We start from the raw sequence: 20,951 nt of genomic DNA, 5'->3' as shown, positions 1-20,951 counted from the left end.
ATCTCATTTATTTTAATTAATTTTATCCTTGTAATATCATAAATGGTATGAATTAATCTCATTTTATGGATTAAAAACAGGGGCTTAAAGAGATCAGTAACTATTCTAAGGTCATAAAGTTAGGAAGTGGCAGAGTAGAAACTATCTTCTCTTATCTCAATTTTATTTTATTTTGAGACAGAGTCTCACTCTTGTCGCCCAGGCTGGAGTGTAGTGGTGCAACCTCTGCTCACTGCAACCTCAGCCTCCTGAGTTCAAGTGATTCTCCTGCCTCAGCCTCTCAAGTAGCTGGGATTACAGGCGCACGCTACCATGCCTGGCTAATTTTTGTTACCATACCCAGCTAATTTTTGTATTTTTAGTAGAGACGAAGTTTCGCCATGTTGCCCAGGCTGGTCTCAAACTCCTGACCTCAGGTGATCTGCCCACCTCAGCCTCCCAAAGTGCTGAGATTACAGGCGTAAGCCACCTTGCCCAGCCTGGAATTTAATTTTAAACTTTAAATTTTAAACCTAGAGCTGTGACTCCAAAGCCACACTTACTGCTTCAGACTTGAGCCTGCTTAGAATATGTTCTTTCTTCTCCAAATGTGTATTCCCCATTGTCTCAGGTCCAACTCAAACTCTATTTGCTTTATAAAAGTTTTGTGACTCTCCCACCAACATAGTGTTTTTTCTTCCAACTTATTTTTCGGTCTAACCATCCATTCAGGCATTAAGATACTGCTCCATCACAAAATACCTTTCAAGTAATTTTTTTCTTGGAAATACTTATTTTCAAAATGGATTTTGAATTCCTTTAAGACAGAAGATGTGACTTTTCCAAACCCCGAAAGACTTACCTACCTTTGACATAGGTAGTCAAAAATATTGGTAGAATGAGAGAATTTTGCATTTTCATAGCTTGTTTCTAAGCAGCAAGGCACGACAACGAGTTGTAATAATTAAGAAAAAATCCAAATGTTAAAGGACAGACATTTCTGACACAAGTACCTCGGTAACAATAACAGGAAGAGAAAACAGATGATACATGGCAGTTCATGACTGTGGAATAGAGGACAATGAACACTAACCAGAAGCTCTTTGGTCTCCCTCTCTGTCTTGCCCTAGATTTGACAGGCTGTGGAGATTAAATGGCTTCAGACAATGTAAACAGAGAGAAACCTAACAGTTTCTATGACATGAAATTATCAGCTTTGAAACCTTTTTGACTACAGAACAACTATCCTTTCATTTTCACAGAGATTAGAATTAGAATCAACGTGTTTTTAAATTTCAAACTTAATTAAATGTGAAAGCACGCATTTGCTTTCTTTCCATAAGAGACACACGGGAAAAATTTGTTGCCCGTGACGATAATTTTACATTACTAATTTAAACCTGACTCTATCTTTCTTATGTTGAATGGGCCCATCTCATGCCCATTTCAGTCCAGACTTCATATCCCCTCCAGAGGGGAGTATACGTTTTAATAAAGCAAGATTGTCTTTAATAATGAGGATATTATATCAATAAATACTAAAAATATATTCTCCCCTTTATGTTGCCCCAATAACACTTCTGGGAAGAATGTGTAGTGAGGGGAGAATATACCTCTTGAAGATTTCTGGTTTTACTCCTTCCTCTCTTCTTACCGTTACTAGACATCGACACATGTTTGCGTAAGCCACAGAGAAACTGGGTTCATCAATAGCCTTCTCAAAGACCAGGTCAATAACTCCTTTCAGCCGCTCCTCTGTATCAACAGTAAGTCCTGACACTTGCTTCATCAGTTGATTGAACATCTGTGGTGTCAATTTATTTAAGATACTTCGAACTTTTCTAAAAAGCTCCTAGAAGGGCCACAAAAAAGAAAAGAGCATTAGAGTAACTGTGACAATATGGTGCTTTCTGTAATGATTAATTTTTAAAATAATATATAAGTTCAACTTCTCAAATTATTAACGACTGTGAACTAGTCACAGAAATAATTAAACTAATCTATTTTAACAAATAGTCAAAAATTACCTTCTTTTCACTACTGAGGAGAATTCTAGAAATAGGTATATACACACTTAGCTAGTGGGAGCATTATCTGTTAATATTTCTAAGGGCAATTTGACTATGTGTATCAAACCTTTGTTTGTATGTAACCTTTGAACCAGTAATTATACTTTTAGAAATGTATTTATATTTAGAGATACGTAAAAATACTTTAGCCACATAACCCATTACAGAAAATAACTCTGATGTAAAAAAAAAAAATAGAAATTTGTCTAAATTATGGTATAATATAAATAATGGTATGAAACACTAGGCAGGAGTCTTTTAAAATAATGTTGTAAAAACTCTAAAAAAAAAAAAAAAAGGAATAGAAGAGATCTTCCTAGACTAGTAAAAGGAGATATACAACTCCACTTAATGGTGAAAGGCAAAATGATTTTTGCCCCTAAGATTGAGAATAATGCAAAAAATGTTTCTTCTCACCATTCCTGTTCAATATCATACCAGAGGTCCTAATCAAAGAAATAAAGCAAAGAAAAAGCAATAAAAGGTATGTAGATTGTAAAGGAAGAAATAAAACTCTATGCAGAGAAGATATAATTGTCTACATAGACAATCATAAGGAATCTGCAAAAAGACTAGAATAAGTCAGTCTAGCAATTGTAGGATACAATGTCAAAATGCAAACATCAACTGCTTTTCTATGTATTAGCAATAAATAACCAGAAATTAATTTTTTTAAGTACCATTTACAGCAGCACCAAAATCTATAAAATATTTAGCCAAAAAACTAGCAAAAAGTCAGGCGTGGTGGCTCACACCTTTAATCCCAACTTGGGAGACTGAGGTTGGGTGGATCACTTGAGGCCAGAGGTTCGAGACCAGCCTGGCCAACATGGCAAAACCCCATCTCTACTAAAAATAGAAAAATTAGCTGGGTGTGGTGGTGCATGCCTGTAATCCCAGCTACTCGGGAGGCTGAGGCAGAAGAAACACTTGAACCTGGGAGGCGGCGGTTGCAGTGAGCTGAGATCGCACCACTTCACTGCAGCTTGGGCAACACAGTGAGACTCTGTCTCAAAACAAAAAAGATGGAAAAAAATATGAAAACTATAAATCACTGATGAAGGAAATCAAAGAGGGCTTAAATAAATGAAGATATATATCATGTTCTTGTATTAGAAGATTCATTATTGTTAAGATGTCAGTTTTCCCCAAAGTGATCTACAGATATATCATAATCCAAATCCTAATAGGGCCTTTTGTTTTTTGTTTTGGGTAGAAAACAAGGAGCTGATTCTACAATTTATATGAAAAGACACACACACACACACAAAACCCTAGAAGAGCCTAAATAATTTTGAAGAAAAACAAAAAGTTGGAGAACTGAATTCACACAACCAGATTTCGAAACTTTCTATATAAAGACAGAGTAGTGTTGGCCAGAGGACAGACCCATAGCTAGAGGAAGAATATAGAGTCTAGAAATAGATGCACACATATATGATGAACTGATTTTCAACAAAGATGCCAAAACATTTCAATGGAGAAAGGATAATCTTTTCAACAAATGGTGCTGGAACAACTGGACATCCACAAGAAAGGGGAGAAAAAGAACCCTGACCTATTATCTTGCACTTTGTACAAAACTCAACAAAAACTGGGTCACAAAGCTAAATGTGAAACCTAAAACTATAAACTTCTAAAAGACAACATAGTAGAAAAGTGTTGTTTTCTTGGGTTTACGCAAATATTTCTTAGATATGACAGCAAAAGCACAATCATGAATGAAAAGGTTGATTAATTCAATATTATCAAAATTAAAAACAGGCTGGGTATGGTGGCTCATGCCTATAATTCCAGCACTTTAAGAGGCTGGGGTGGGTGCACTGTTTGAGCCCAGGAGTTCAAGACCAGCCTGGGCAACATGGCAAAACCCTGTCCCTACAAAGAATACAAAAATTAGCTGAGCACGGTGGCATGCACCTGTAGTTCCAGCTACTTGGGAGGTTTAGGAGGGAGGATTGCCTGAGCTAGGGGAGGCTGAGGTTACAGTGAGCTGTGATTGTGCCACTGCACTCCAGCCTGGGCAACAAAGTGAGACCCTGTCTCAAAAAATAATAATAATGAAAATAAAATAAAATAAAATAAAATAAAAATAAAAACAACTGCTCTGCGAAAGACACTGTTGAAAGAATGAAATGAGGTCGGGTGCAGTGGCTCAGGCCTACAATCCCAGCCCTTTGGAAGGCAGAGGAGGGCAGATTGCTTGAGCTCAGGGGTTTCGAGACCAGCCTGGGCAACATGGCGAAACCCCATCACCACAAAAAATACAAAAATTAGCTAGGTGTGTAGTAAGCACCTTAGTCCTAGCTACTTGTGGGGCTGAGGCAGGAGGATCACTTGAGCCTGGGAGGTCAAGGCTTCAGTGAGCTGAGATCATGCCTCTGCACTCCAGCATGGGTAACAGTGAGACCCTGTCTCCAAAAAAAGAAAAATTACACACATACACACACACACACACACACACACACACACAAAATCATTTATTGGATAAGCTACAGGAGCTCATGCCTATAATCCCAACACTTTGGGAGGCCAAGGCAGGAGGACTGCAGGAGGCCAGGAGTTTGGGCAACACTGCCTCTAAAAAATTTTTAGGCCCAGGAGCAGTGGCTCACGCCTGTAATCCCAGCACTTTGGGAGGCCAAGGAGGGCAGATCACTTGAGGCCAGGAGTTCCAGAGTAGCCTGGTCAACGTGGTGAAACCCCCTCTCTACTAAAAATACAAAAAAATTAGCCGGGCGTGGTGGGGCATGCCTGCAGTCCCAACTACTCAGGCGGCTGAGGCAGGAGAATTGCTTGAACCCAGGAGGCGGAGGTTGCAGTGAGCTGAGATCACGTCACTGTACTCCAGCCTGGGCGACACAGCGAGACTCCATCTCAAAAAACAAACAAACAAAAAATTTAACAAATTAGCCAGGTATGGTGGTCCATGCCTATAGTCCCAGCTACTTGGAAGGCTGAGGTGGGAGCTCAGGAGGCTGAAGCTTCAGTGAGCCATCACTGTGCCACTGCACTCCAGCTTGGGCAATAGATTAAGACCCTCTTTCAAAAAAAAAAAGCCTGGGCATGGTAGTTCATACCTGGAATCCAAGCAATTGGGAGGCTAAAGCGGGAGGACTGCTTGAGCCCAGGAGTTCAAGACCAGCCTGGGCAACAGAATGAGACCTGGTCTCTACAAAAAAATCAGCCAGGCATGGTGGCACATGCCTGTAGTCCCAGATACTTGAGAGGCTGAGAAGGGAGGATCGCTTGAGCCCAGCAGGTCAAGGCTACAGTGAGCTGTGACAGTGCCACTGCACTTTAGCCTTGGTGACAGAGTGAAACCCTGTCTCAAAAAAAAAAAAAATCACTTCACTATAACTAAATATCTAGTTGATGTTCAGTAAATTCTGTGTTAGGTACAAATGAAGCACAAGACACAGTTATTGCCTTCCACAGAATCAAAATCTAGTTGCAGGGACAACACATTTAAAAACGAACTGATAAAGCAAGTACTAGGGTTGATTAGAGACCAGAAAGGGGAATAGTTTAGGTACATGAGGTCAGAGGAACTGGATTAGTTGAGGAATGCCTTTAGAAGGAAATGAGGGCCGGGGGTCGTGGCTCACGCCTGTAATCCCCGCACTTTGGGAGGCCGAGGTGGGCAGATCATGAGTTCAGGAGATAGAGACCATCCTGGCTAACACGGTGAAACCTGGTCTCTACTGAAAATATAAAAAGTTAGCCAGGCATGGTGGACACGCCTGTAATACCAACTACTTGGGAGGTTGAGGCAGAAGAATCACTTGAACCTGGGTGGCGGAGGCTGCAGTGAGCCAAGATCGCACCACTGCACTCCAGGCTGGGTGACAGAGCGAGAGCGAGACTCCATCTTAAAAGAAAAAAAAAAAAGAAGGAAATGAGAATTGGGCCAGATAATAAAGGACAGAAAGAGCTAGCTAAAGGGAAGAAAAAAAATAAAGTAGATATTCTATGAAGGAGAAAACACTTTAGGAAGGAATTGTTAATGAGGATTTCTAGCTTGCTAATTGAGAGAACAAGCTGGAAATATCAGAAGACCAGTTTTCACTGGCTGTGAGTGAAAATGACATATTGAATGCTAGGATAAAAAGCTCAAATGGAAAGACAAAAATCAGTGTTTCAGGTAGATGACTCAGGCAGCATCAGTAGAAATGTTGTAATAGAGGAGAAAGAAAAAAGAGAATGCAGGGAATTCTAGGGGTAGAAGCCCAGACATGTCCTGAGGCAATGACATCCTAGAAATGCTTCAAGAAGATGAGAATAAGGTCATCACCAGTGGTCATTCACAATGCTGATTTAATATAGTAGCAGGAACGTAAGGGAAGGCAACAAAGCAAGTCCATATTTAAAAGAAAGTGTCAAGAAAAAAGAAGGTTGTACTGGCTCTGTAAAGGAATTTTAAAAATTCTCCATTGGATTTGTTGTATCTACTTACTAAAGAAAACCTATTAATTAATGCTGCCTCATATCAAGATAATTATTCTGTTTCTGAAATAAGACTTAATAATGGAGAGGACTCTGTTATAAACAGAAGCAGATTACGAGTTATAACAACTGGACTATTTAGTATCTTTCATGACGCTTGACAACTTTTGAAGTTTCAGTTTCCTCATGAAAAAAAAGAGTAACACCTATTTCCTCATTATAGGTACAGTAAGAATTTAATAAAGTAAGGCATTAATCCAAGTGCCTTAAATACATCTTCACTGTCAATGATGAAGATCCAGTAGGAAGTTTAACTATCTTTATAAGCCATTTAGGCCCATTATCATTAAGCATTTCTCAGGGAGATTGGAGAGAGGGACAAAGAAGGCTTTTTTTTCTTTTTTCCAAAAAAGGTTGAGATATGTTGAAATGGAGAGAAATGGAGAGAATTGATCTCAGCAATGTGAAGAAGGATGTCCTTAGGAACTCTGTGGCAAATGTTTGGGGATAATCACTACAGAGATAAACAAAAGCAAGCCGCCAATTACAGTTTGACAGCATGGCTAGTTGATGAATTGCTTCATCTTCATCTTTGTTTTGTATTAACTACTCTGTGGGTTAGCTTATTTACTGAACAATTATTTACTGAGAATTTACTCTCTCTAACAGTGGTCCTCAACCTTTTGGCACTAGGAACTCGTTTTGTGGAAGATAATTTTTCCACAGACCAGGGTTGGGGGTGGGGTTGAGGGGGGAAGAGGAAAGTGGTTTTTGGGATAAAATTGTTCCACCTCAGATCATCAGGTATTAGATTCTCATAAGGAGCGTGCAACCTAGATCGCTTGCATATACAGTTCACAATAGGGTTCCACTCCTGTGAGTATCTAGGGCTGCCACTGATCTGACAGGAGGTGGAGCTCAGGTGGTAATGCTCTTTTGCCACCACTTACCTCCTGCTGTGTGGCCCCGTTCCCAACAGGCCACTGACTGGTACTAGGGGTTGGGGATCCCCTGCTCTCTGAGGTTATGTGATGGTACTGAATCAAAAAGATATCTAAGGCACATCTCTGATCTCAGGGACATCATCATACTGAGCACTTAACCACACTCCAGGAACCATGCCAAATGGTTTATATTTATTTCATTTAATCTTAACACTGGCCCTATGAGGCACTCAATATTTGTAACTTCATTTTATAGTTGAGATTAAGAACCTGCCTAACAGAGTCAAGACTCTGCCTCCAGAGCTGGAACTGTGAACTGCTACACTTAACTGTTCATGGTGAGAGAAAAGATATATAAGGAATCCAGATGCTGAAAAGTTAGTACATGATCTGTGATGCCTGGCTCTGGTACAAGTGTGAATTTTAAGAGACTCCAGTTTTGGTGCCTAGAAGCAAAAACATCTCAAGTCGCAGAGGTAACCTGGGGATAGGAATTGACATTGTGTATAAAGCAAAAGATAAATAAAGGCTTTATATAATCTGATACATAAAAATTAATTTTGTGTCAATAAAATAAATCCATTCAATTTATCCTCATAGTTCTGAGGGCAGGATATGCATAAAAAGATTCAAAGAATTAAATTTTATTCCAAAAGGCTTCAAAACAAGATGAGTTTCTAAATTCTAGCTTATTGGCAATGAAGGCCTGACAAGGAACATAAAGCAATGTAATAATTAGGATAAATAGGATAAAGAGACTCAATCACTGAGAATCTAAAAATGCATTTTAAAGAAAAGCAAATATTAACTTAAGCCTGAATTACATAAGTCTATGACACATGAACCTTCTAGACCTGGTAACTTATTCTGAAAAAATACACAGAAAGCAATTTCAAGAGAAAACAGTAGGTTGCCTGGCATCCATAATGGCTTTTAGAATAATTCTTTTAATAGGAAAATGTTATAAAAAGTCTTAAACTGATTATCTCTAGAAACATTAGCAAAGCAAAATAAGTTAAAACAAAATCAATATAATTTCAAAAGAATGTTAGGATATGCTTTTGTTCTCACCTGGGTTTTAATGTTTTCGGGATCATCAGCTTGGCTGTCTCGTTTTTGGCTCGGCTTCCAGGCATTTTCTGCCTTTTTCAGGTGTACATCTTCTTTCACAGAAACTGTGATGATCTTTCTGGGTTCTCTTCTTTGGCCAGGTTGAGATCTTCGTGATCCAACATTCAACAACTAGGACAAGAATATTACAGCTATTCAGAGTACTTACAATTTATTGGCTTTGCTGTGCTGTTCAAGTCAAGTCTGATGACTACGCCAAGCAATGCTAGATGCAAAGATTGGGTACTAGGCACTCAAACTGGATGTAATCTTTTTTGGGGGTAAAAAAATAACTTCAGAATACCATCAATGTAATGTTCTCCACCACAACTTTTGAACAAGAGGCCTTTTTGAACCAGATGTTTGACAAAGCCGTTACTTCTAATGAGAAAGACTACTCCTAATTTAAGCTTTTTCATTAGTTGAATAACTGTGGATGGTCACTTCAATAATTACAAAAATTCACAGGTAGGTATCATCATAGTTACAAATCTGCTAAAACTGGGTTTGTACAATTCCAGGGTAAAATGCAAATGTAACATCATCACTAAGCCTTACTGTAGATCATAAAAGATTCCACTTGATATGCTGGGCCAGAAATACTAAAATAAGCCCGTTATATATCATCAATGAGAGTCAAACTAAATTATTCCCTGAAAAAAAAAGTCTTCCTTTTGTTTGTCTGCTCTGTTCCTGCTGGATTCCCACTATACCCTTATGTTAAAACCAATGTATGTTGCCATGTTATACTGCCAGCACACTAAGTAGAGATAACGGAGTAAGTTAAAAGTTGCATTTTGTGTATCAAAATATTTATAATTACTATCTTAAATGCTTGGAAATAATTTTTCAAGGTTAAATATTTGGGTTGATACTAAGCTCTGCTACCTTCAAGCAGACCTGCTGCATGTTGACAACCTTTACTTTTTCTGATATATCATTCTTTTAGTGCTGAGCAAATATTGCCATCAGATTTTTTTTTTTCTTTCTGAGTTGCACTGAAGGGCTAGCCATTAGATTTCAAGAGAGAATAAAAACTTCATACAAAGCACACATAGATGAGAATCATTTCTCACTTAAGGCCCCAATGCTGCCCTTTTGAATTCATTTAACGCTTCAGAGAAAAAAGTATAGACTTTAATGTCATTCATTATATAAAAAGACAGTTTCTAGGAGATAATACAGTCTGGGGCCTAAGCTGATAAGCTCAAACACCTTTACACATCAATCATTCTCAGAATTATTCCTTTATGCTTCACCATCTGCCCCAATTAGAAATGGTAGTATCAAGAATGCATCAGGATCAAAAGTTAGGGTTTCTGCAAAATTTCACACCAATCTTGTCAAATGCATCCAGCTAAGGATACAGTAGTGATGATATCTTAGACTATTTGATAAACATCAAAAAAAAAAAAAAAAAAAAAAAACCAGGTCAGATAAACCCAGAGGTATGAGACACATAGTATAACTGAAAGGAAATAAAGATCATCAGATTGGAAAAATACCAACAGGGAACAGTTGTTAAACCAGACAGTACTACTATAAGAACATAAATTGTAACTGAAACTTTAATATAGTAGCCCAGAAGAAACAATTCTGATAGAAAAATGTGGTAATCAAGTAATACCTGATTTTTTATAATTCAAGTTATATTCTAGTGTTGACTTATATGGATTAATAACTTATTAAATAGTTGGCTAAACCTCAGGTAAACAATTATATCACAAGATATTTAATTTAATCCATGCATTTGTACATAAACATTGTCAAGAACAAATGATTCTGGATGTAATGAAAGGAAATTATGTCAAAATCAATTAAGAGCCATAGATGCACATTAGGAGACAAAGTCAGAAAATGCCCATTACCAAAACCTACTGCAAACTCCAATGAATAAATACGCCTTGAGATTTGAATGTGGAAAATGGCAATATGATTTATTCCACACCTCTTTACCTGACCCAAGACAAATATGTGTGAGTTTCAAATAAGCAACAGAGAGATGTGAGAAAGTAACAATAATGCTTCAAAGGAAAAAAAACTTTGAAAAGCTAACTGATAAATTGTTAGTCCAGAATAAAATAGTTAAAATTATAACCCACGTGAAAGCACCCAAGAAAAAATTTTAAATTATAATTGTATCTCTGGTTATAACTAAGATAAAGACACAGTTCTCAAATATTTATCTAGGTATTAATAGATCTACTATACTTACAAATTCTTAGTATGTTCAATTAATCAATCTCTAATGTGCCCATATTTACACTCTGAGAATGAATTCACTGTTTGGAATAGCAATGCCTGGAAAACTGTGGTGTAGTGAACTTAGGAGACAAAAGAATCAGAATCTAGAGTCCAAATCTGCTATATATGAGCAAAGTTACTGTAGGCAAGTCTCTTAGTTTTGTTAAGTTTTCTCATATATACAATGCCAGCCCTACCTAAAAACATTATTGTGATTATAGGATATAAACCATGTAAAAGGACCCTAAAAACTATGTTATCATCAACACCAAAGGATCAAAAGAACTTTTAAAAAAGTAATACATAAATTTAAACATTTCATGTCCCTTTTTGTGTGTGAAAATCTTAATACAGATAATCAAATTTATGGTATCCTTCAGAAGCAGCAACATATGATGAATGATTTATATACTAAACACACAAAAAATCTAGGATCCTGTGCTAAGAGGTATGGGCTACACAAAAAGAAATGACACCTGGTTTCTTTCTTTGAAAGACAGTACTTTAAGGAACTTTAAGGTATAATGTGCTCAAGGTCCACAATGTCAAAACTAAAAATGTCAAAGTCTGGGGTTGATTAGCGAGACATTTTCTTTTTTCAGGTGACATTAAAGTATGAATTTTTTACCCACTGTCAGTTTTCAAAAGTGTATTACGAAATTATACCCATCTCTGTTTTGCAATTTAATATACATCATTCCTATCTTATTCGGAGACTGTAACCTTAAATTCCACTGCTTACCTGGATAACCAAAGAAAAGAGAATCAATATACACTTAAATTTTTAAAGAAGGAAGACAACCAAGTGTTCCTTTAAAGAAAGACTTTACTCCTAGGATTTTCTTTGCTGCTAGGATTTTTATGATTGATCAGTTTATCTCAAAGGTTACTTAAACTAAGTATAAATGGCAAATTACTTATCTAGGTCCAATGCTCCTCTTAAGATATATTTTTTGGAGTGCTTTCTGTGATGTTCGCAAAAAGACTACTAACACAACTGATAAGTAATTTTATTTATTTTTATTCTTTATTTTTTGAGATGGAGTCTTGCTCTGTTGCCCAGGATGGAGTGCAGTGGCATGATCTCGACTCACTATAAGCTCCCGGGTTTACGCCATTCTCCTGCCTCAGCCTCCCGAGTAGCTGGGACTACAGGCGCCCGCCACCACACCTGGCTAATTTTTTGTATTTTTAGTGGAGACGGGGTTTCACCGTGTTAACCAGGATGGTCTTGATCTCCTGGCCTTGTGATCTGCCTGCCTCGGCCTCCCAAAGTGCTGGGATTACAGGCGTGAACCACCGCGCCCGGCCCATAATTTTATTTTAAAAATAACTAAAGACATGATATTTCATGGTAATTTCCAACAGATATGCACTTTACTATCCAGTGAAGGACACTTAGGTTTGAAAACTACGTAGCTGCATATCACATTTTAAAATCATTGGCATACATTAAAAATATTTTATAGCAAGTCTGTTGCAGCAAAGTTTTTTTTTTTTTTTTTTTTTTTTTTAGACAGAGTCTTGCTTTGTCACCCAGGCTGGAGTGCAGTGGCGTGATCTTGGCTCACTACAGCCTCCGCCTCCCGGGTTCAAGCGATTCTTGTGCCTCAGTCTTCTGAGTAGCTGGGATTACAGACATGTACCACCACGCCTGGCTAATTTTCGTATTTTTAGTAGACACAGGGTTTCGCCATGTTGGCCAGGCTGGGCTCGAACTCCTGGCCTCATGTAATCTGCCCACCTCAGCCTCCCAAAGTGCTGGGATTACAGGCATGAGCTGCAGAAAAGTTTATATTAGAAGTCATGGCTACTGAAGATAATAATGGAGCATACCTCATAGATTTTAATATCATTAAATGATAATTAATTATAAGATAATTTGGAGAACTGGAAAAAGTTATTTGAAGTATGGAATCAGAAACTGCAAAGAGTAGGGCTGTTGCTTTTTTCCAAACAGCATTATTTCTGTTCCTGTTTTTTTGAGACAGAGCCTCACTCTGTTGCCCAGGCTGGAGTGCAGTGGTGCGATCTTGGCTCACTGCAGCCTCTGTCTCCAACCTCTGCTTCCCAGGCTCAGGCAATCCTCCCACCTCAGTCTCTCAAGTAGATGGCACTACAGGTGTGTGCCCTCATGCCCGGCAAATTTTCGTATTTTTTGTAGGGACAGGATTTTACCATGTTGCCCAGGCTGGTCTTGAACTCCGGGACTGTAGCAATCCACCCGCTTTGGCCTCCCAAAGTGCTGGGATTACAGGCATGAGCCACTGTGCCTGGCCATTTTTGTTCCTTTATATGTTGATATTTATGTCCTATAACATTCCCATCTGTATCTACATCAATATACCAAGGTAAGCTGGGCAAATTAAGTGGAGAATGTCTGTTATCTAGGAGATAGGCTGGAAGAATAACTTGTGTTAAGGCTTAACATATCAACATTACCCTGAGACATCAAAATTTCTCTTAAAAACTAGCTCTTGACACAGAACAAAGCTGCTTAATAAAAGTAAATTAAATAATTAAAGTTGATCTTTTTGGAGCTACTACAAATTCTAGATAACATCTCACTTCTAGTCACATTACTTTGAGTGTACCAGAATAACTCATTGATCTCACATACGTAGGTATACAGAGGAGTGGTATACGCTGTGATAAAGTTACTTCTAAAAATCATTTTCTATTTTCAATAATTTAAAAGAGACAGTGCTTATTCTAAACTCACAGTATTTCCTTTTTGTTATAACTAGTTATTAGCAAACAATGACTAGCAAGCTGTTAGTGAAAAGCGACACTGGAAGAGGATTTATACATTTTGTGAGTCACATATCAACAACATTGGGCAATATGATAATAACCACAGATGCTATTATCCACAGAATATTCAAAACAGCATCAACATTATTTCAAATATTTGGCAAAACAAAGATATAAACCAAAACCAAAATGAACAGTAACACAAATAAAAATTTCAACATTAAAAAGGGAAATAATACTTAAAAAAAAAAGGTATAAAATGGGCCAGGCACGGTGGCTCACGCCTGTCATCCCAGCACTTTGGGAGGCCGAGGCGGGCAGATCACGAGGTCAGGAGATCAAGACCATCCTGGCTAACACGGTGAAACCCTGTCTCTACTAAAAATAAAAAAAAATAAAAAAATAAAAAAATAAATTAGCCGGGTGTGGTGGCGGGCGCCTATAGTCCCAGCTACTCAGGAGGCCAAGGCAGGAGAATGGCGTGAATCTAGGAGGTGACAGGGCTTGCAGTGAGCGGAGATCACGCCACTGCACTCTAGCCTGGGCGACAGAGCGAGACTCCGTCTCAAAAAAAAAAAAAAAAAGGTATAAAATGGTTTCTAGAAAGCTGCTTTCTAAGACTTTCTGGTGACGTAACTCAAGATTTAGAAAAATTTTAATTTAGTATTTCCTGAAAATAGATAAATGTGTGAGAAACAGAGTATCTCCCATACACAGGTCTCTAAAATGGTGATGGATTAATGGCTCAATAAACAGTATGCTTCAAATTCAGGTGGTTTTCAGTAGTTTTACAAAGCCTCCAACGCACTGTAGGCATTCAAGTATACGCCATCACTGTTTGGTTGCAGGAAAATAATCAAGTAATTTAAATATCTACAAAGTGACATTTGTTTTCAGACAATGTAGTCTTATTTCAAAGCAGGTTTCAAAAGTTGCCATTTCAGAAATAAAAAGGTGATGAGGAAACAAAAAGTGTCACCTTACATAAAATAAAGTAACAGGGTTATCGGCAAATGTACATCAAACCCCAAGCTCCTCCAAAATGTTAGATTTATTGCTCTCTATGCCATTCTAACTTGAGGAAAAGAGATATTCAACATCATTGGCAACTTTCCCCATGCTTTCTGCAAGTCTACAAAGCATGGAGTAGGCAGAGCCTGCCGAATCCTGCACAGTGCAGTGCCCCAGCATAACTCCACTGGTGATGCCACTTCCACCGCTGAAGAGCCTGCCACTGGGGGTGTAATGGCAATCTGCAGTTTACCAATACTGCACTCTTTTGTACATGTCATTTGTTCAAATTTTGACTTAACAATCAATAGTAAATAAAAAGAGCGTAACAGAAAATATTATAACACCAGAGACTATTATTACAAAAAACAAAGTGTTCAGCGCACCCCTAGAGGCAGGCTCTTCATGGGTGGGTGTGACATCACCAGTGGAGGGCAAGTTGGGGCTTTGCTCTGTTCCAGAATTGGCAATCCATGCCTGCTCTGCACTTTGCAAATCTGTAGAAACAAAGACAAAGACGTGATCATTAGCTGAATGTCATCAGAGATCTCCAGTATATCAGGACACCTCAAAACAAAACAGGAATCTTATTAAGGTTGGCTCGCTCTGTATATATATTTTTTCAGAGACAGGGTCTTGCTTTGTTGCCCAGATTGGAGTGCAGTGGCATGATCATGGCTCAATGAAGCCTGGACCTCCTGTTCTTGTTTTGTCACCCAGACTGGAGTGCAGTGGCATGATCATGGCTCACTGTAGCCTGGACCTCCTGGGGTCAAGTAATTCTCTCACCTCAGTCTCCCGAGTAGCTGGGACTAGGACTATAAGCATGCGCCAGCATGCCTGGTCTATGTTTTTCTTTTCTTTTTTTTTTTTTTTTTTTTGTGGTAGAGACAAGGTCTCTCTTTGTTGCCAGGCTGGTCTTGAACTCCTGACCTCAAGTGATCCTCCTGCCTTGACCCCACAAAGTGCTAGCATTACAGACCTGAGCCACCATCCCTGGCCGTGGTTGGCACCATTTTTAAACCTATTTGTAGGTCACCTCAATTGAAAAAATAGGAAAAAAAAAAATCACGACCAAATTAATGCAGACTAGCTTCTGCCAAGTAAAAACAACTCAAGTGTATTCTTTATCTGCTTTAATATGAGTATGGAAAGGATAGTCTTTGCCTCTTCTTCTTCTTCTTGACTAGAATCAACGAATAAAAGCTGCTGTCTTGCCGTGAGGTAGGATTTCATGGAGTCTGTGCCAGTGTCTAACTAAGTGAGTTGTGGGGAACTTGCACTTACAGGTACGCCTCTTCCACCAGGTGTCTGCCTTCCAAAATCAGCAAAGGCTGGTGTAAAGTCTGGTCCTCGAGGCAAAATTCGAGGATCCAGAGTTCGCATTGGCAATTTGGGTTGGTTGATCTGCATGAAAAAGCAAAAGAAAGCTTAATACATGTTCCAGAGCATTCCCTGCCACAAAAGATAACAAAAATTTTTACTGAAAAGTTACATCAGCTGAAACGGTAAACACCAGCTTTGGAACCAGCAGAAGTCCAATCTCATCCATGGCAGTTTCTCCTGGGCTACTCTTAGAGCCGTTAGGCTAAAACAATGGTTTTCTGATACGCTGGGAATGATTTAGGCCTTAAATTTCCAAGTAGGGGCTATATATAATCAGCAGACTGGCTCACTAGATACTGAGGACCAATTGAATGGCACAAGACAAGATATTTTGAGATCCTCTACACTAGGGTCAAATTTTAGAATTAAAAAAAAATATTCACCAGGATATAGAGCACTTGCCTATAGGAATCCTGCTACTGCTCATTTTAGTTTTCATGCTGTAGACTTAATAGTTAGTAAAGAACGTATTATGAGTGGACCATAAGTCTTAGAGGAGACATGTTTCATAGGTGATGATTCATTTAAAATTTCACTGTCTGCCTTGTCAATGTGAGATATCTGACTTTGAATAAGCATGTAACATGACTATGGACAACACAAAGTTAAGCAGATCAGTGAGAAATCAACTAATTAGTGGCCAAAGTCATAAACAGATAAGGCAGCAGGACAGGCAGGAATATTTTCTAACAGGATAATTGAATTTGGTGGATATAACATTTGACTTCTGAGGTACTGAAGTAGCCTCAAATTAGCACCATTAATCAGTCATTCAGCTGTCCTCACATAAGTATTAGGAGAGAAGACTTAGATACCACCAATAGAAGTAAGAAGACCTGTTGCTATAAGAAAGTAAAATAATATAAATGAGCTCTGGATAAGCAGCTGCTGGACATCTTTACTAACCCATTTATGCCAGAGGCTGCAAATTTTTTTGTGTGAAAAATCAGACCTTGGTTATGACCTTGAGCAGTAGGATATAAATAACTCTCACAAGCGTAGCATTCCAATAATGAAACACTAGGCATAAATCGGTTAAGAGGTAGATATGATTCCATAAGATAGTTAATCTCTACTTTTACATTTTTGTTCCTCTACAAAACAAAAATACTTCAAGCTGAATCATCAGCTCTGATTTATCTTTGATTTACATAAAATTACTTTAGTAGATCTGACTTTACTCCTTTTAATTTAGTAAACAAATACTGACTGTACTAATTTGCTGTGCGCACCATAAAGATCAGATGCAAAGAGGAAGGATGCCTATTTGCACAAGACTGGAGAATTCAATCACTGGAGGTATCTATTAGGGAAATTTTAAGATACATATTATTTGAATCATGTTGACTCTCACTTATGTTTGATCTGCTAAATACCTTCCTAGATTTCTGACCTGTCCTCAATGCCAATAGAATTCCATAATGAACTTTTAGAACAATGAGGAAAGACCTCCGTATCAATTTAGCCATGTTTCCCCTAACAAACACAAAATTTTTATATCACCAAAAAACAGCCATAATAAGCAGATAAATCAATTAATAAACATTAAAAAAAAACACCACTGCAATATGGGCCAAATCCCAAAATGACTGTAACCTATGAGAAACTCAAAATCCAACAGTGTTTAGGGAAACAAATTCTTAAACATTAGATATTTTTACATCATTTGGTCTAACAATTACTAAAAACTGCTCATACTTCACATATTTGCTCTTACAGTTAAAATCAGTTCCCACCAAAAAGAACTAGTTTTCTCTGAGTACGCAGCCTACCTTGTCAAGAACCACATCACTGATAGGAGGCAGGCCCTCTGGTTTTTGTATACAGGCAGGCATGAACTGGAAGTCCAGCAGAAACTCCCTGTCATACTGCTTCTTACCTTCAGTATCAGTAGGCTTCCAGGATTCTAGAAAGAGGAATATAGGCAGACAACTGTTTGTACGGCATTATATACACAGTCATGCATTGCATAATGATGTTTCAATCAATAACAAACTGCATATACAACTGCATACACAACATTATAGCCCACAAGGCTATAATGAAGCTGAAAGGTTCCTATTGCCTAATGACACTGTAACTATCCTAATGTGGCAGCACAATGCATTATTCACATGTATGTGTTAATGGTAGTGTAAACAAACCTACTGTGCTGCCAGTCATTTAAAAGTATAGCACATACAATCAAGTATAACACACAATATTTCATAGTAATAAGAAATAACTATGTTACTGGCTTATGTATCTACTATACTATACTTTTTAATCACTAGAGTATATTCCTTCTACTTATTAAAAAAAGTTAACTGTAAAACAGCCTCAGGCAAGTCCTTCAGGAAATATTCCAGAGGAAGGCATGGTCATAATAGGAGATGACAGCTCTATGCATATTATTGCCCCGGAAGACCTCCCAATGAGACAAGATCTGGAGGTAGAAGAGAGTAATGTTGATGATCTTGACCGTGTATAGGCCTAGGCTAATGTATGTGTTTGTGTCTTAGTTTTTAACAAAAATCCTTAACAAGTAAAAAGATAAATAATTTTAAAAATAGAAAAAAGCATATAGAATAAGGATATAAAGAAACAAGGCCAGGGATGGTGGTTCACATCTATAATCCCAGTACTTTGGGAGGCCAAGAGTTTGAGACCAGCCTGGGCAATGTAGTAAGACCTAATCTCTAGAAAAAAATTTTTAAAAAATTAGCTGGGCATGGTGACGTGCAACTGTAGTCCCAGCTATCAGGTGGCTGAGGTGGGAAGATCACTTGAGTCCAGGAGGCTGAGGCTGCAGTGAGCTATGACTGCACCACTGCACTCTAGCCTGGGTAACAGAGTGAGATTCTATCTCAAAAAAAAAAAAGAAGAAAAATAAAAAAGAAATATTTTTGCATAGCTATACAGTGTGTTTTAAGCTAAATATTATTATAAAAGTCAAAAAGTTAAAAAATTAAAAAGTTTATCAAGTAAAAAGATTAAGGTAAGCTAAGATTAATTCATTATTAGAGAAAGTACACATTTTAAAATAAATGTAGTGTGCCCTAATGTTTATAAAATCCACACCAGTGTACAGTAATGTCCTAGGCCTTTACCTTCACTCAACACTCATCTAGAACAACTTCAAGTCCTGCAGTCTCCATTCATGGTAAGTGCCCTATACAGTGTACCATTTTAAATCTTTTATATAGTATTTTTACTATACCTTTTCTATGTTTAGTTATCTTTAGATACACAAATACTTACCATTATGTTACAACTGCCTACTATTCAGTATAGCAACATGCTGTACAGGTTTGCAGCCTAAGAGCAGTAGGCTACACTATACAGCCTAGGTGTGTAGTAGGCTAGAACATCTAGGTTTGTGTAAATACTCTTTTGTTTGCACAAGGAAGAAATTGCCTAATGATGCATTTCTCAGAACAAATTACCGTCATTAAATGATGCATGACCTACATTTCCTAAGAGTACAAACCACATTCCAGTATTTATCTCTTCATGAACAAACAAAAAATAGAAGGGAACAATGAAATACAGTCAGAAAATATGTAAAGATTTTAAACCATCACTTGTTCTTTCATCCCTTCTAAATACCTTTGAGTAGTAAAATAATCTAAAGCAAGTAGGAATCACTTCACATACACACTAAGTAACCTTTGGCCAGGGACATGTAATAATCCTCATTAAATAAATAACTTAGAAATAAGACTTAAATAACTAAATAACTTAAGTAACTAAGAAATAAGAAACCTGATAAAACCCTTGGCTTCATAAAAAAGGATACTTTGGTTGTTCACTCGGAAATGTTATTTTAGAGAAAAAATAAAGCAAAAGGACACAAAACACAGAAACAACTTATTTAAGATAATGAAATGTCTAAGCAGTTAGATTACTAAGTTTTTTCTCCTGCCTGTAATTTCATCTAAAAAAAAATCAGTTTTCTTATTTTAATTAATAAAACTCATCAAAATCAGACTCCAGATTACTTCCTGATAGCAGATTGGATCCTTCTTACATTAGAGATTCCTAATGTGTAGGTTATAGACCCACTGATGGTCTTTGAGAATATTCCAAATGTTTTCCACCATATCCTTATTACCCTATTATATTTATTAAAAAGTAGACAGCTTATTGGGATCTAAATTTCAAACTGTTTTTTTCCAATGACTATTGTCTTTTTTCCAGTTACTGCTGTTAAATATTACAAGGGCAAAAGGTAGTTGGTCAATAATAGTCAGGGCCTATACTGCAAAACTGATGGATGAAAAGAATTAAAATATAATATAAAATATAAGTAACATAAATTATGCAATATACAAAATATTAAAACATAAAATATTAATATAAAAATATAATTTGCATAGTCTAAAAATAGCAATAGTGTTTCCATTTTCTTAAGACACATTGGTGATGGCTACAAGTACTCTGTGACCTGGTACAAGCCTAGATCTTTTTCTTTATTTTTGAACACAGTATACAAGCCTAAGCTGACAAAAGCAATTCAGTACACTGAGTCCTAGGGTTTTTTTAAAAAAGGTTTTACAATAGCATAAATTTACAATTTCATAAAGCCCATTAACAGGAGTTTACTGGTAGTGAAAGATCAGTATATCAAAGTGGTAAGGGCTGGGCGTGGGAGCACTTTGGGAGGCCGAGGCAGGAGGACTGCTTGAGCACAGGAGTTTGAAAGCAGCCTGGGCAACATAGTGAGACCCTCCCTCTGTAAAAAATAAACAATAAATAAAAAAATTTAAAAATAATATAAAATAAAGTGGTAAGTACTAGTCATTGGTTTTCAAACATCTCTAACTACAACTCACAGTAAGACATATAATGACTTCATGACCCGGGATAATTATAAACACATATATAACTACAAAGTTTCTAAAAACAATACTTATTCTTACTTACATGTAATAGACTGACATTTTTTATTATATTATCCTTTTTTAAAATGTTGGTTGTGACCTATTAATTTCACAATCTATTAAATGTATTAAATCCAACAGTTTGA

The 20,951-nt window shown here is 37.4% G+C and overlaps 1 protein-coding gene across 27 annotated transcripts in view; it reads right to left on the bottom strand.

Annotated features, from left to right (window-relative positions):
• The window catches only part of EIF4G3 (eukaryotic translation initiation factor 4 gamma 3), a 361,242-nt gene that overhangs the window by 67,027 nt on the left and 273,264 nt on the right, over positions 1-20,951 (bottom strand). For 16 of the 27 annotated variants that reach the window (XM_054502694.2, XM_054502705.2, XM_054502714.2 and 13 more), the window contains 5 exons: positions 17,716-17,849; positions 15,845-15,964; positions 14,944-15,054; positions 8,510-8,680; positions 1,634-1,831 (listed from right to left, as the gene is read on the bottom strand). In XM_054502694.2, coding sequence (XP_054358669.1) covers positions 1,634-1,831; positions 8,510-8,680; positions 14,944-15,054; positions 15,845-15,964; positions 17,716-17,849 — 734 coding nt within the window. The remainder of the gene's footprint in view (positions 1-1,633; positions 1,832-8,509; positions 8,681-14,943; positions 15,055-15,844; positions 15,965-17,715; positions 17,850-20,951) is intronic. The other 11 variants (XM_054502727.2, XM_063667500.1, XM_054502736.2 and 8 more) reach the window with 1 other exon arrangement.

This window comes from Pongo pygmaeus, chromosome 1 (assembly GCF_028885625.2).
Source record: "Pongo pygmaeus isolate AG05252 chromosome 1, NHGRI_mPonPyg2-v2.0_pri, whole genome shotgun sequence".
In the NCBI taxonomy this organism is placed as follows: domain Eukaryota; kingdom Metazoa; phylum Chordata; class Mammalia; order Primates; family Hominidae; genus Pongo; species Pongo pygmaeus.
Note: the sequence above shows the minus strand (reverse complement) of the source record. Positions and strands in the feature narration are given on the sequence as shown.